This window comes from Passer montanus, unplaced genomic scaffold (assembly GCF_014805655.1).
Source record: "Passer montanus isolate IOZ18808 unplaced genomic scaffold, ASM1480565v1 scaffold3, whole genome shotgun sequence".
Taxonomy (NCBI): domain Eukaryota; kingdom Metazoa; phylum Chordata; class Aves; order Passeriformes; family Passeridae; genus Passer; species Passer montanus.
In genome coordinates, this window is record NW_024367707.1 from 5,429,698 (window position 1) to 5,444,453 (window position 14,756).

Genomic DNA, 14,756 nt, shown 5'->3' on the forward strand with positions numbered 1-14,756 from the left:
CAACTATGAAAGGAAAAGAGATCGTGGAGTTTTTTAGTTAGAGAAAGGAAGTCTTTTATAAAGAGACTTTATAAAGAGGGACTTGTTGAACTATGTGAATGCAAGCTTAGGTTTGGAGTATTTTTCTTGTGATTGCCACCTTTCAGTTCTCAGGTTCTTCTACCTCATGGCATGTTTCAGATGTACCTGACTGTGCAGTTGATGCAGGTACAAATGTATGAGCTTTGATAAAGTCAAGTGAAATATCCCTGTGGGGCAATAGAAACTTGTATTTCCAGAGGGGTGTAAGGTAACATTTTTTCAACATCATGAATTTTTATGTGAACTCAGGGATTTTTTTAAAGTCCTGATTTGTGTGTCAACCACATACTGTATGACTGCTGTAAAAAATTTGTTTTGTGTCCAACATTCCAGCAGCCAGTCTGAGACTGAAGTGACCTGGTGCTGATCAGACTACAAAAATTATTTCTTGCATTATATTTAATATCATAATGTTTGCATTGTTCTAAATTTCATATCATTAACCAGCCAGAGTTCTGCAATTTGACCACATTGGAAAGAAGCAGTCCCAACTCCTCTTCAGCCTTTAATAGGGTGGGTTGGTTAGTAGGGTTTTTTTGAGGATAACAGGAAGTAAAAAGGTTACAGTAGGGTAAATTTTGATGTGGATCTGTTCCCTGGTATAACTCACCACATGATAGCACACAAGCAATTGCACCCCTTTGAAAGAGATGCCAATGTAAGGGTCAGGCTGAACTGCAGTGAACAAGGGGAAGGCACATCTCCTTTTCCTAGCTTCAGGTGATCAGTCAGCTATGATCTTTTCCTCCAGATATGGCAGTCTCTGTAGGACCAAGTGAAGATTGATTCATTAAGAGCAACTGCCTATCCACTGCTTTATTCCTCTTTGTAGACAGGTATTTATGCTTACACGAACACAAAGTGGGATCAAAACTGCTACCAAGCAGAAACAGAAGCAGCCTGTGTTCATCACAACAGTGTGTGCATGAACATACACACACTTTTAATTACTAGCACTCTTGCCATTTCTCCCACTCCAAAAAAACTTCCAAGTTAACATTTAAATAATGTTAACTTTTATAAAGGATGGAATAAATCATGTGACCTGTCAAAAATCTAGAAATGGCCAGGGCAGTGGGGGCTGTCAAAAACTAAGTGGCCTTCTCAAAGAATTCTGGAAAGTTTGGCTTCAACAGCATGAAGTCTGACACCAGTGCTCACCCACCTTCAGTTGCTGGTCTCATGTTTCAAGGATTCTTCAGCATCAGCCAAGCCATCTAATGTTACAAGATGATGGTTGTTTATGACAACTGCTTAGCATTTCAGGAGAACCATGTAACAACCCATAGGCTGTGGGTCTCAATGCATATGTTTGCATACCAGCTAACAGCTGAGAATAAATGGTAAAATAAGGGCCGTTTTCAGAACCTGTGGGGTTTTGTTTTGTTTGTTTGGGTTGTTTTGGGTTTTTGGTGGTTTTTTTGGGGGGGTTGCTTGTTTGGGTTTTTGTTTTCTTTTTCTGTTGTTGTTTGTTCGTTTTGGGTTTTTTTGTTTTGTTTTGTTGGGAGTTTTTGTTTGTTTGTTTTGGGGGATTTTGTTTGTTTTTGGGGGGATTTTTTGGGGGGTTTTTTTGGGTTTTTTTTGTTTTGTTTTGTTGGGGGTTTTTGTTTGTTTTGGGGGATTTAGTTTGTTTTTTGGGGGATTTTTTGGGGGTTTTTCTGGGTTTTTTGTTTGTTTGTTTGTTTTGGTTTTTTGTTTGTTTGGTTTTGTTGGGTTTTTGTTGTTGGTTTTTGTTTTTTTTTTTACAGCTTTACTGTCACGTCTCTTGGCCTGGGGAAGCACGACTTTCCCACTTCAAGGCAACTCCTACTCACGCAGCCCAACCACTACTTAAACGGTGCTGCTACAAAAACAAATTCCTACACCTTAATTCCTTTCCCTCTTTGCCTAATGATATTCTACACAACACCACGTCTCGCCCGCCTCTCGACTTCTCCCTCCGCGCCTGTTTGTGCAAACAAACTCTCCGTGTCTCCAATTCCCCTCAGCCCCGGTTCCCGCAGCCCGGCTCCGAGGGGCCCGGCGGCAGCGCTGAGGGCGCAGCCCCTCACGGGCACTGAGCGGCGCCGCTCGGGGCCGCCGGGCGCAGGCGCGGGCGGGACCCNNGCACCGCGGCGGCGGCAGCGGGCAGCAGTCGCCGCAGGAGCCGCCGCCGGAGCCAGCCGGGCTGTCCCGCGCCCTCCGCAGCGCTCGCTGCCTGCCTGGCCGCCCCCGCCGGGTAGCGGGAACGCGGAGCGCGGAGGCTGCGGGAACAGGACGGGGAAGATGCCCCTGGCGCAGTTGGCAGACCCTTGGCAGAAGATGGCTGTGGAGAGCACGGCCGAGAGCAGCACCGAGGTATGCGGAGGGCGGGGGGTGCTGCGGGGAAAGTTGTAAGGACGGGACCGGGAGTCCTGGTGCCGCCGTCGCTCAGGGGATGGGCAGAGTTTCCCCCTGGCGAGGTTTCGGGGTGGGCAGCGGGCGGGGGCCGGGCGGCAGCGGCCCCGCGGGGGAGCGCGGCGAGCGCCGGCCCCTGCACGCCGCTTCCTCTCCGGGGCACTGACTCACGGCCGGCACCGGCCGGGACTCCCCCGCCCGCGCCGGGCTCGGGGCGTGTTTCCCGGGACCGGGCTGCTCCCGGCGCACTCCCTCCCCTTCCGCCCCGTTCCCGGGAGGGAGTAACCTGCCTCCGCGGTGGCCGCCGGCTCGGGCGCTTTTGTTCCAGCGCGGTGTCTGGTTACTGTCACGGCGAGTTTCCTTTCCCAGGGCGGCCCCGCCGCCTCCGCCGACGCGGCTCGAGGTGGGCAGGAGGGCCAGGCCTGCCCTCGCCGAGCCCGGTGCCCTCGCCTTGCGACCGCTGCCCGTGTGGGTCCCCGCCCGGTGCCGCTGCCCCCTTATCTCGGCAGGATGGGGTTGCCGGCAGTTTCGCAAGAATTTGGGAAACCGCAGGGACGTGAAGGGTGGTGAGGCATGGGTGAAGCTTTGTGCTCGGCAGCGTTGCCGGGAACAAGCCCGGGGTGCCGCGCAGTGTGGGTTTCCCGCTGTGGTAGCGGGGAGAGCGTGTTGTGCCTGTCCTTGTTAGGCAGGACGCGTGTCAGCTTTCCCAGGCTGGAATAATGAGAGCGGCTGGAAATTAGAGTCACTTGACACCGAGGCCATAGAAGCTTTCAGCTATTTTAATATTTTTCCTACTACTGTTGGTTTGGATCTGTGTAAACACTGCACCTACACAGTCAGTTGTGCTTGCTCCGTCAGTCCCTAATAGACCACAGCGCGTGTGCTACTTTGTGACCAGATTCCATCTGAAAAGAAAAAGCTGCTTGCTGCTTTTGACAGTGCAGCTTCGACCTGAATCGGCTCCAGCTGATACGCAGCCAGGCTGCTTCAAGTGATGCTGATGTGGAACGGTGTGGACCCAGGCCAGCTCACAACAATTAGTCACAAGGTTAGGACTCTCTCCTTAGTGAGACGAGCACAGAGGGACCAATGCAGAGTTTCTGCAGTATTAGGATTTGTCCTTTTGATCTTTGTCTTGTCATCCTTCTCCTGAAAGTCCCTGTATCTCAGGAAGTCAGAACAACCTACAGTTCAGATCTGACAGGCACATACATTTTTTTAATTCTTGCCAGGTACTGTAGTTACTTTTAAATTCATGCTAGTTATTCACTAACTTCTGGAGTAGTGATCTTAGATTATATTAAATTGGGAGTAACTACAATAGTAGTGTGATGCTTGAGGGTGGGGCAGAGGGTGGTAGGGGAGAATAGATTCATAATTTAGAGAAAATAACTGTTGCTTTAGACTTTGGTGCTCACTGCATGCTGTCTAACTTCAGTAATAGTATATGTGCTAGATATGTAGAAAAATAGATTGTTATTTGCAGTGTGTGTACATGCATTATTTGCAGTGTGTGTACATGCATGATTATACTTCACTTGTTTTAGCATATTACAGACATAATTTCTTTTTAAATTGCTGTCCTAAACTTTTTGAATCAAGTGTATTTTATCACTTCCTTAAAAATAATTAAACTTTTATATTCACATGAGTCTACCATGTAGAGTGGTTTATCACCAAAAATGTCTAGGACCAATAATAAAACATGAAACAGCATGAACTGACAGGTTTGCACTCCAAGGCCCTAGTGTAGAATAAACAATTTTTGAAAAGACCAGGCTGCACCTGCAAAAGCTTCTCAGATGAAACTCAAAAGGACGATGTTACTTAGAAAGGTTGCTTATGTGAAATGACTATTTAAGAAAAGATATTTTAGTAAAAATAGATAAGTTTAATTCAAATACATAGACAAGTGACCTAAATACATAACTTGGATTTTTGATTTGCATGAGTTGTGTTTATCTGTAGCATAGCAATATCCTAATTACAGACCCTATTCTGCAAGAGTGTCCTTGGGCAAAAATGTTCTTACATTTGCCTGAAACTCATTGTGATTTCAGTCATAGTTTGATACTAATAATGTCTTTAGCTGTAACTCTGAGTAAATTCATTTCTGCTAACCTCTCAGATTTGCTGACACAGTTCTTGTAATGTTGTATTATCCGCATATGGAATTACAAATTTTTGAGTTCTGAAATTCAGCTCAGACTTAAGACTCCTTGTCTAAACAATTCATGGAATTTTTAATTGACTTGATTTTCCATTTGTTTCCCGGTGCAGTCCTGTAGTTACAGTGGTACCACCAAGGAGGTGATATTTGTGATGGGTGAGCAGATTTAGGAGGAGGACTAGAATGCCTTTAAATAGCTTTAGTTTGGAAGTGTACTTAACCACAAACAGCTGCTATAACTTAGGTGTGCAGAACAGTGGAATATAGTCTTTCTTTTTTAAAAAATAAAGCAGACTTTTTTTTTAGATAAAATGTGGCTTTATGATTTCAAAGATCATTTTCAGGACTTTTGTTTCTACAGGTGGAAATAGGTCAGTGATCCACATTGCATCTCTGACAGCTTTTTTAATGTGTAAAGTTGTTACACTATTTTTAAAATGTTTTGTCTGTAAGTGTAGTTTCAGTTTCATGATGTAAATCACAGCATCTTTAAAGCTTGTGGAATTATGCTGTCTATTACTGACTCAGGGTCTACTCAGGATTCATAACAACCATAGGTTTGATTTTCATGGTGAGAATATGCCTGTTATTGCAAGTCATCTGCTTTCGAGCAAATTAAGTATTGATGACTCGAGTTTGCATTTGAATGCCTGAATAACTAGTCTGATCCTTTGATCTGTGCTCCCAGCCGTGCATATTGATACCAACTGGAGGAGAACGAATACAGTTATGGCAGCCAAATTTTGGACACCAGTGTGTTGAAAGAACTGGCCATCATAAGGAGATGCCATTTGCTGGACTTTCTGGGAAGCATTTGTGACAGCTGTCATTCAGTTTTAATTTAGATGCTCCAGACTGGCTGTGGAGAAAGATTTTTATTTTTTTTTTTTTTTCCACTGGTCTTGACAGGTTTTATGGTCACTTGTTCAGGTGTTTAAATAGGTGGTATGAGTCTTCACAAATTTGTTTTACATTCTGTATCCAGGATTATTTGAACTTTGCATGAAACAAGGGATGCTAGCATTTAACAGTTATGCTGATATTTTAAAGAAACTAGTATAATGCAAATTTTGCTTTGTAGTTTCATTTGGATTGTCAGTGTGGCATTCTCTGTCAACATACATTTCTGGCCTGGAAGCTGAAATTGTCAGATGTCTTGCCACCTATAGCCTTGAGCCTGTGGTTGTGATTGTCTCTTCACATTCTGTACCATGTAATCAGTGTTGTACTTGTTTTCCACAGGAACAAAGGCTATATTTACAGTTATTTCTGGTATAGCAAACACAGGTAAGCTGGCTGTGGAGAAAGATTTTTTTTTTTTTTTTTTCCCCCCCACTGGTCCTGACAGGTTTTATGGTCACTTGTTCAGGTGTTTAAATAGGTGGTATGAGTCTTCCTTCACAAATTTTATATTCTGTATCCAGGATTATTTGAACTTTGCATGAGACAAGGGATGCTAGCATTTAACAGTTATGCTGATATTTTAAAGAAACTAGTATAATGCAAATTTTGCTTTGTAGTTTCATTTGGATTGTCAGTGTGGCATTCTCTGTCAACATACATTTCTGGCCTGGAAGCTGAAATTGTCAGATGTCTTGCCACCTATAGCCTTGAGCCTGTGGTTGTGATTGTCTCTTCACATTCTGTACCATGTAATCAGTGTTGTACTTGTTTTCCACAGGAACAAAGGCTATATTTACAGTTATTTCTGGTATAGCAAACACAGGTAAATAGTTAAAGCCAAAGTGGAATCGCCTAAATGGACTGGTCTGTAGGGGTTTTGAAGACTCTCCATTGTCTCTCCATTATAGACAAAATTTTGTGCAACACTTGGCTGTTGCTTCTCATGCAGAGCTGCTGCCAGCATGGTGCATTCTCAGGTCTGAATTTTTCACTGATTTGTGGGGTGATGTTTTCTTGTACTGAGTTAAAAATGGGAATTGTAAATTTAATTCTCATTTAAATAAGTAGTATACACTATATTCCACAAACTGTTGTGAGAGACAGATAACAGATCTTATATGTATGTAAATACTGTCTTGAGAAACACATAATCTGCATGAAAAGTGTTGGGGGGGGTGTGTTCAGATTTTTCATATCCTTATTGGTACCATTTTATCTGCTTTGTTTTTCAGTTAACACAATCCTAGTCTGTGACATAGTAGTGATGTCCTGTGGTCAGCTGAGTGGGGCAGGAAAAGGCAGGAGCTTTGCTTTGTTGAATTCAGTACCTTCATGCGTGCTCTCTGCAGCTCTTGGTTTCCTTGTTCTTATGACACTGGCAGTTCTTATCCTGTTATTGTTTTGTTTGTTGTAGTGCAGGCAATATTTCTTGCCCCAGCTGGGACGTGTAACACAAAGTAGATATGAGCAGATTGACACATTTAAAGGCGTGTCTGTTATCTTTGAATTGGTTGTGGTCTGTCACACTGACTGTAGTTGTTTGTCATTTGAAATTCTAGACTTAAAGTCACATTGATACAAAGACTGAGGTGGGCGTTTAATTATTTCTGCACATCAAAAATACTAGCTTTGTGTGTTGACTGATCTTGGCAGTTGGCAGATCTACCAGCTTTAAGAACTTGCTTAAGATACTGGTTTGGAATTGTGGTTTTTTTTCTGTAGCACTTGATTGGGTGTTTTGAGGTGTTTTGTTTTGGATTTTTTTTTTTGTTTGGGTTCTTTTTTCCACCAGATATAATTCATAACCATATTCCAGTAGTGAAACTTTTAAGCAATTTTTCAGGCCAGAGTAGATTCATATAATTGGGTTTTTTTTCAATTTTGGTGATGTTCAAGAGAACAATTTAATCAGTAAAACTGGGAAAAGTTAGAATTCCTTCAGGGAATGTTTAAGTTTAGGCAAAGTGGTTGACTACCACAGTTGCTGTGCTGTGTGCTTGCATACGTGATACTGTGCTACTTATTCTCTCCTTATTCCCTGAAATAAGATTAAATACTTCACCCACTGGAAACAGAGGGGAGAAAAAATCCTATGTAGCAGATGGGAAAATGAGGCTCAACAGCTTAGTGACCCCATCTAGCATCATTCATTGAGTCTACATGAACTCTGGATTTTTTGGGACCTACTCCGGTGCCTTGACCACAAAGTTACTGCTAGTTCACTCCTATCAGTAAGAGTTACCATATGTTGCCTTTGATGCAAGAAATCTTTGTGGTATGCTTAACACTCCATTTAACTATTTTTGGAGGAAATGTGCTACCATTTTTTAAATTATTATTAATTTATTTATTCAGTGAAGCCATTCAATTTTATGTAAGTGAGTATGTATCTTAAAAATATTTTATTATGGTCTGGGTGTGTTTCCTGACAGTTTGTAAGTTTAAATTAAAATAAATGTTAGAAAAATATTTAAATAATTTAATCCAAGCATTAATTTATTGAAACATGCATCGCTATATGCAGATGATGTGAAGAAATGGTATTTTGTGATTTTAAATATCCGACAACACATAGCTCTGAAAAATAAAACCCTCTTTGTCCTGCAAACTCAAAAGGTGATGGCTTTAGGATGTAAATATTATTTGAATTATTTCTTGCAAAACATGTTTGCCAAAATTAGTTACTGTTAGAACTTATACGAACTTGTGAAAAAATGCTTTTGGCTTCCTGGGAATTTTTTCTACTTCTGTCTTCCTGTAGCTGACTTTTGTTACATGGTCAGAACTACACTACAGACATCCTGAATTTTAGGAAATAGTGAAGTTGTTCTACAGCTTATTCTCTATTCTTAGCAGAATGTATCAAAACAATAAATTATAAAATAAATATTAAAAAGTGTAAATTTCACCCTTTGAATTTATTATGAATTCTGAGAAACTTCTGAAAACCTGTGTGTGCAACACAGGGAAGTGCAGTGCAGCTTTGCTGTGCCTGCTGGCTGCCCCTGCTCGCAGGGGAAGGGCCTGGCACGTTCTCCCTGTGTGTGTCCAGTCCTTTGGCAGGAGCCAGGAAGGCACAGGGCATTTCCGTGAGCCTGGGACTGCAGGAGGCAGGAAGGTGAGATGCACCTGCCTTCTCGTGCAGATGCAGGCTTGGTAATAAGATTTGTACACTATCAGGTGCCAGAGTCACTCCAGATTGTGTGCAAGCAGAAGGAATATCTTCTGTTTTCAGGTGTGCAGCAGTAGTTGGATATATTAAGGTAGGCTTTTTCTAATGATGTGTATGTTTCTTCTTCCTCTTTGGAGCAGATGAACAGACATTAGGTGCTATGGGTTTTCTGGCTTTGTTTTATTAAGGCTGCTGAATTTATGTGTTAAGCATAATAATTTACTACCCACCCACTTGTATAGGTAGGAAATGGAGACTTTCTCTTCCCTGTCTTTTTCTCATTTTCTTGGATTTTTGGTTGATTGGTTGGGTTTTTCTGTGAACACATAACCACACACAATTTGGAGCTGGTTTTAGCTACATAGACTGCTTGTCCAAGACGAAGATTTTATAACAGTATATGCACAGCACCTTGAGTAATATTGTGGCACTTGTTTGACTTCAAGATGAGTTAATTCAGAAAAAAAACTTGGTGAGAGCTGCAAACCTTTTTACTATTCTTTTCTGATGTGACTTGGCACAGTGCTGGACAAATGCCAGCCAAGGAAAGCATTGCAGTGCAGGAAACAGGACTGCTTTTCTGTATTGTTCAGCTATACTCTTGAGTCATACTAGATAGGAAGAAGGTGGCAAAATAGATAGGGTTTACAAAATCACATAGTTAAAGTTGCCCAAGTATCCTAACTTAAAGAAGTTTGGCTTTGTACCTAAATGATTTGCAAGTTAATAGCTTTTATCTGAGGTTGTCTATGGAGAGGCAAGTTTCAACATCCTGTTGTTTCTCTTAATACTCAGCAAAGGAAGAAGTCAGTCACCTTAGACAATAAAATTGAAAATAAATTTGGTGGAATTCATGGATCTTGAGTTAATAAAGTTTTATATAAAAAAATGCTTTTGGGATTTTTTTAAGGAATTTTTAATATTTGCATGTACTATTTGTAACACTATATGCAAAATGTTTTGGATATATGCTACAAGAGAACAGCTAGAGAAGTCTAAGATGGTGCCTCACTTCTGCTATTTACATCTAGTAAATTTTAATCAGGTCAGGATTTAGATAAGTGCTTTGGATCTGTGTGGCTTCACAGCTCAGAAGTTAGGGCACAAGTCATTAATTCAGATCCTATTAAAGCCTTATATTTTATTTAAGCACTGGAATAGATTGTGAAAACTCCTAAAGATTTAAGAAGGGCTTAGACATAAATGTCTTGTGAGCAGCATTGTAGCAATAGCTTTGGTGCATGGTGATAGATTGGATGACCTCTTAAGGTCCTCTTAGTCTATTTTCAACTATTTTTTGCAGACCAACAAATTTTTTCTCAGGGTAGCTCATTGCTGCTTAGAATAGCAATTTTGAGTGTGCACTGTTTGAAAATGTGGTTCCACACAGTGCCTTGTGTTACTAACAATATGTTACAAGTATTTCAGTGGGAATGCTGCATTTTGTGCTGCTTTGAAACAAGCCAGAAGCATTGTCACAGCTTTACTCTATCCAAGGACCTCACAGTTCTTGGACTTTGTCAGCTGAGAGTCCCTTGAAAACACAGAAGGAAAGAGCTCGGATCTATATATACCCAGTGTTTTAATGACTAAATAATACTGGAAGTTCTCACGTGTTTAATTCCAATAACTGCAGTTGTTGGGTAAGTCTGGAAGTTTTCATTGTTGACAACTCAGAGTTACCCGAGAGAACCTTCATCACCTATGTTACTCACTGGCAAGTTAAAACTTCCACAGAACAATTTGTAAGGGGCCTGATTCAGACAACTTACCTCTTTTGCTTATTTGTGTCATCAAAGCATCATTCTGCACTGATACACACTTCAATTCTTGATTTAACTCTTGTTAAGTCTTGATTAATTGCTAAGTCTAGGAATATAACATTTTTTCTCTTTACTGAGTTTTGTGGTTCTCCTAGAAGGCACCAATTACATGGAAAAGCCAGTAGTTGCCAAGTCTGCTAAACTCTGTTAATAGTATAAGGTCTGCCTCCTAATTTATGCTCAATTCCAGTAATAATAATTAGGAAATGTTGAGTTTAATGGCAGAAGAATTATTCCAAAAGATGCAATTGGTATCAGTTTCATAAGGGGTTTTTAAGTGGCTGACAAACATAGTTGAAGAAGAAAGATAAAATATTTACCAGAAAGAATAAGTAAACACCCTGAAATAATCTAACAATATTCTAAATGCAAAGGGTGGAAGAAGGTGTCAAAAATCAAAGAAGGTCTGGAAACTTAATGCCCTTCAGAAAAAAAAATACTCTTATACTGTAGAAAAGAACAAAGTTTTTAGCAAGGTAGGTCCAAATCAATGGAACTTGGATTTGAAAACAGAATGTAGGAATGGAGATGCTAAACTAAATCTAAAAACTTCAAGTGTATACTAAGGGAAAAATATGAAAAATGGGTACAATAGGAAACATAATGATTTTCCCACTTAAAATTTCAATTGATATGGTTTGGATACATGTAAAAAACACTGTATGGGAATGATGGTTATCTGACATTATTATTAAAACAAGATATCTTGCCCCAGATTGCTAAATCCTAATTGTATTTATGGATGCTAGGTGCTGTATTGTACATGGAAAATTATCCATCTGGATCTGGTACTAAACAGAAAGGTAGATGTGAAAAGCATTAGGTTTATTGTGCTGGTGAGTTTTGCCAGACTTCTGAGACAAATTGGATCTCTTGCAGTAAATGCTGGAACCATAATTTAAAATTTAAAAAAAGTGGCATTACAACTTGCAGATCAATAAGTAACTGTAGTGTGTAAAGTGCAGGATATTCAGTGCTTCAAAGGAAGTGGTTAATTGATTGTAGGGAGATGTGGGCTGCATTTCTTGGTGTACTTCTTTCTTACAAAGAGTTTGGTATGACTGTGTTTTCTTGGTGCCAGTACCTTAACATGTGACGCTACTTGTGACCACATTGTTCCTGTACTGTGGTTTTCATGGGTGTGCATTACTGCTCCAGAGTTGAAATAATCTGAATTTTAAAAAAGCTTTTTTAAAACTGTCTTTCTGCCAGGAAATTCCTGAGAGTACTTACATTCTGAGAGTTCAGTGGGTTGAAACCTGTAATTCTTGATTGCTAGAAATATTGATGATTGATTGATTGACTTTTGTGTCAGATGTTCTGTCATATTATTTGGGGGACATTCATGTACTAGCTGCCTGATAAAGATTCCCTGGTGTGTGTCTGCTTTATACCTGGTGGAGAACCTGTAGGATCTCTTTGTGTTCCTGTCCATGTGCCTTCAGGAAAACTGCTGGAGCCCAGCTGTGTTTAGGTATTGATTTCTACTAATTTAGTGAGATATGGCAACAGGTTTAAAAGCTTTGGGGAAACAAATATTGTACCTTAATTAACATGACTTTTTAAACTGGAAAACAGAATAGGATATTGAATCAGAGTGGATTGGAAGACCATTTTGTAGGTTGTGCACCCTCCTTTTCCCTGGCAGAAATTGATTGTTGATGTGTTCAGGTATAAGTAGAAATTTTCTGTAGACCTTTTCTGTTATTTTTCTTATACTTCTCCTGTGTTGCCATCTGAAATATGTTTTGCTTTTGGAACCAGAGTACTGGAAATAGCCAGATCTTGGATCAATTCCGCTTGCTTGGTTGTCCTGCTATGGAAGGAGAGCACCTGAAGTACAATCAAGAGTCTCTGTCTTTTGAATTAAACTAATCTGAGAAAGATATATGTTCAGCCTTCTCTTAGTCTGTGTTCATCAGACTATTATATCTGCTCCCAGCCTGTTATGTCATTGAGGCATGCCCTTGGTGCTAGTTAAATACTAGAAGGAGTGTATGCCCAGCAAAAGGAAACATATTTCATGTGCTCACCTCTTAAGCGTGCTGCTGACCTCCTCACTCCACAGTGGTTTCAATAGTGCCATTTCCAACAGGAACTTTGGGCTTTCCATTTTAACTCCTAAGAAAGGCTGTGCACTTTGTAGCCTTGCTGAATACACAGCTGCTTCCCATTTAATGGTATATACCATCAAACCATAAATCATATATACATATTCTTCTTTACCTTACATGGCTCAGACTGCTCTGAGAAAAACTGGTTCTACCATCCAGTGATTCCCTTAGCATAATCACTGCTTGGGAAGACCTGTTTGAAAAGGTCTTGCTAATCCAGTGCTCTGGCTCAGACAGGACTGCATGGCGCTCATGCTGATTCCTTGAGTTTGTGCCTAGTTCCAGTGAGTGTGTTTTGCTTGAGTTCAGCTGAAAAGTAACTGTAAGGAGTGCAGGATTAAACAGGAAGATCAGATTGTGCAAAACAGTTTATTTGTTTTGCAGAAGTTTGCTGTGGTTTTTCTGGTTGACTGCTGAGAAAGTCAGTGAGGCTGAAGATTAGAGCCTTTTTAAAAGCAGAGGTTGATCTCGCCTTTTTGTCTTTGAAGGGAGGCTTGTCTGAAGTTTCTGAGAGTGCATTTCACTTCCAACTGATTTCAGTCGTCGTAAAATAGTAGATGTGAGAACTTAAACTTGCTGTGTGGTAAATTCTTTTTTAACCTGCAGTTAATGTACATTACTATTTAGCAGAATGACTATTGTAGCAGGAATCAGTATTTCTGAAAATCTGCATGTGGAGTGGAGTCAGTGTAGAGCACATGGTTTTGATCTACAGATTGTCCTATTTTAGGCCCTAGAGTTTAGCCATTGTTGCTGTTAGAACATTACAGACTTCTCCTTCTCAGCTAAAGTCAATTACTTTATTTGTTCTACTGATTTTTTTATTTTCTTTTTTGTTCCTGAGTGCAAGATTGAACGAAGCTATGTTGTAGCATGAACAGCTGTAGATATGTGTAGCTAAAATACTAATGTTAATTTATGTCGTAAGTTTGAGAGAAGGGGAAGTATGTGACTTGTGGCCTTGATGGTAATGATATGTGTGTACTCAATATACAGCTGGTCCCTGTAAACAAGCTTTATTAAAAACACTCATTTCTGTTACTTGGCTAAGTTGGTATTCTTCTGGCCTTCCATTTGATAATATCAACTTTATATGTATCTTAAGGCAGGATAGTACAATACAATATTTACTGCCTGTACACTCCAAGTAAAAGATGTTACAGTGTAGAGAATGTGGGCTTTTTGGAGAATCATCTTCTCAAATTACCCTTTGCTGTACACATAAAAGGTTGTATTAGCTGCCCTTAACTGAGACAGCATTTAAAGATTCTATTCATTGCTGTAATGATGTATAGCATATGCCACTGATTTCTCACTAGTCCTCCGTCATGGAAAGATGACTTTTAGAGTAGACCAGAGTCATGCCAGAAATCTCTAGTATCTTCCTGAAGCCAGGAAAGATGAGAAAATAGCACTACTACCATGTGCCAGATGTCTGCACTAGGAAGACAATCAGAAAACCCAGTCTTCTTCCCCCAACAACACCTAAACAAAACAACCAAAAAACAACAACAACAAAAACCACCAAAAAAACACAAAAACCCATACAAAACCCCAAACAACACAACCCCCCCGCCCCCCCCGAACCCACCTGTGTCATATTGGGGAAATCCATGACTCCTATAATTTAGCTTTTTCTAGCTGCATCTTCCAGAAAAAAAAAATGCACAAGAGAAAAGTTGCTAGAGAGCTGGTAATCATCTGATTGACCATTCAGTGTGCTTGCAATATTTGAAAATCAGAATTTGTAAGTGGTTAGAATTTAATCTGTCACATAGGAAAGACTCTCCTGTAGCTATATGCAAGGTAGAAGGTTCTATTAATCAGAAGTTGTTAGTAGAAAGGTTCTGAAGAATTCTGTTGAAAAACTGAGTAGTGGGAAGGAGGGTATAAGCAGAAATCTGAATTTCTGAACAGCTTTCATTAACTTTCTGACATCTAAAAGGTAACTATCTATACGTGTATGTAACTTTTAAGTAAATTAGGATTTGAAAAAATTGATTAATTAGACTTTGAGTTCTCTAGGGAAACAATGCACAAATGAGCTAAAATTCTGTCTCCAATGGTAATGGAGAATGGTAACCCTTTTTAATATTTTTTTCATTTCTTTCTGAAAT

General features: G+C 40.3%; 1 protein-coding gene across 3 annotated transcripts in view; it reads left to right on the forward strand.

Annotated features, from left to right (window-relative positions):
* The first annotated feature begins 1,354 nt into the window (after positions 1 to 1,354).
* Positions 1,355 to 14,756, forward strand: part of RPS6KA3 (ribosomal protein S6 kinase A3) — a 75,269-nt gene continuing 61,867 nt past the window's right edge. The window contains exon 1 of one of the 3 annotated variants that reach the window (XM_039714107.1): positions 1,355 to 1,424. In XM_039714107.1, coding sequence (XP_039570041.1) covers positions 1,422 to 1,424 — 3 coding nt within the window. In that variant the 5' untranslated portion in view covers positions 1,355 to 1,421. Of the gene's footprint in view, positions 1,425 to 2,161; positions 2,419 to 14,756 lie in introns of those variants that run through there. The other 2 variants (XM_039714106.1, XM_039714105.1) reach the window with 2 other exon arrangements.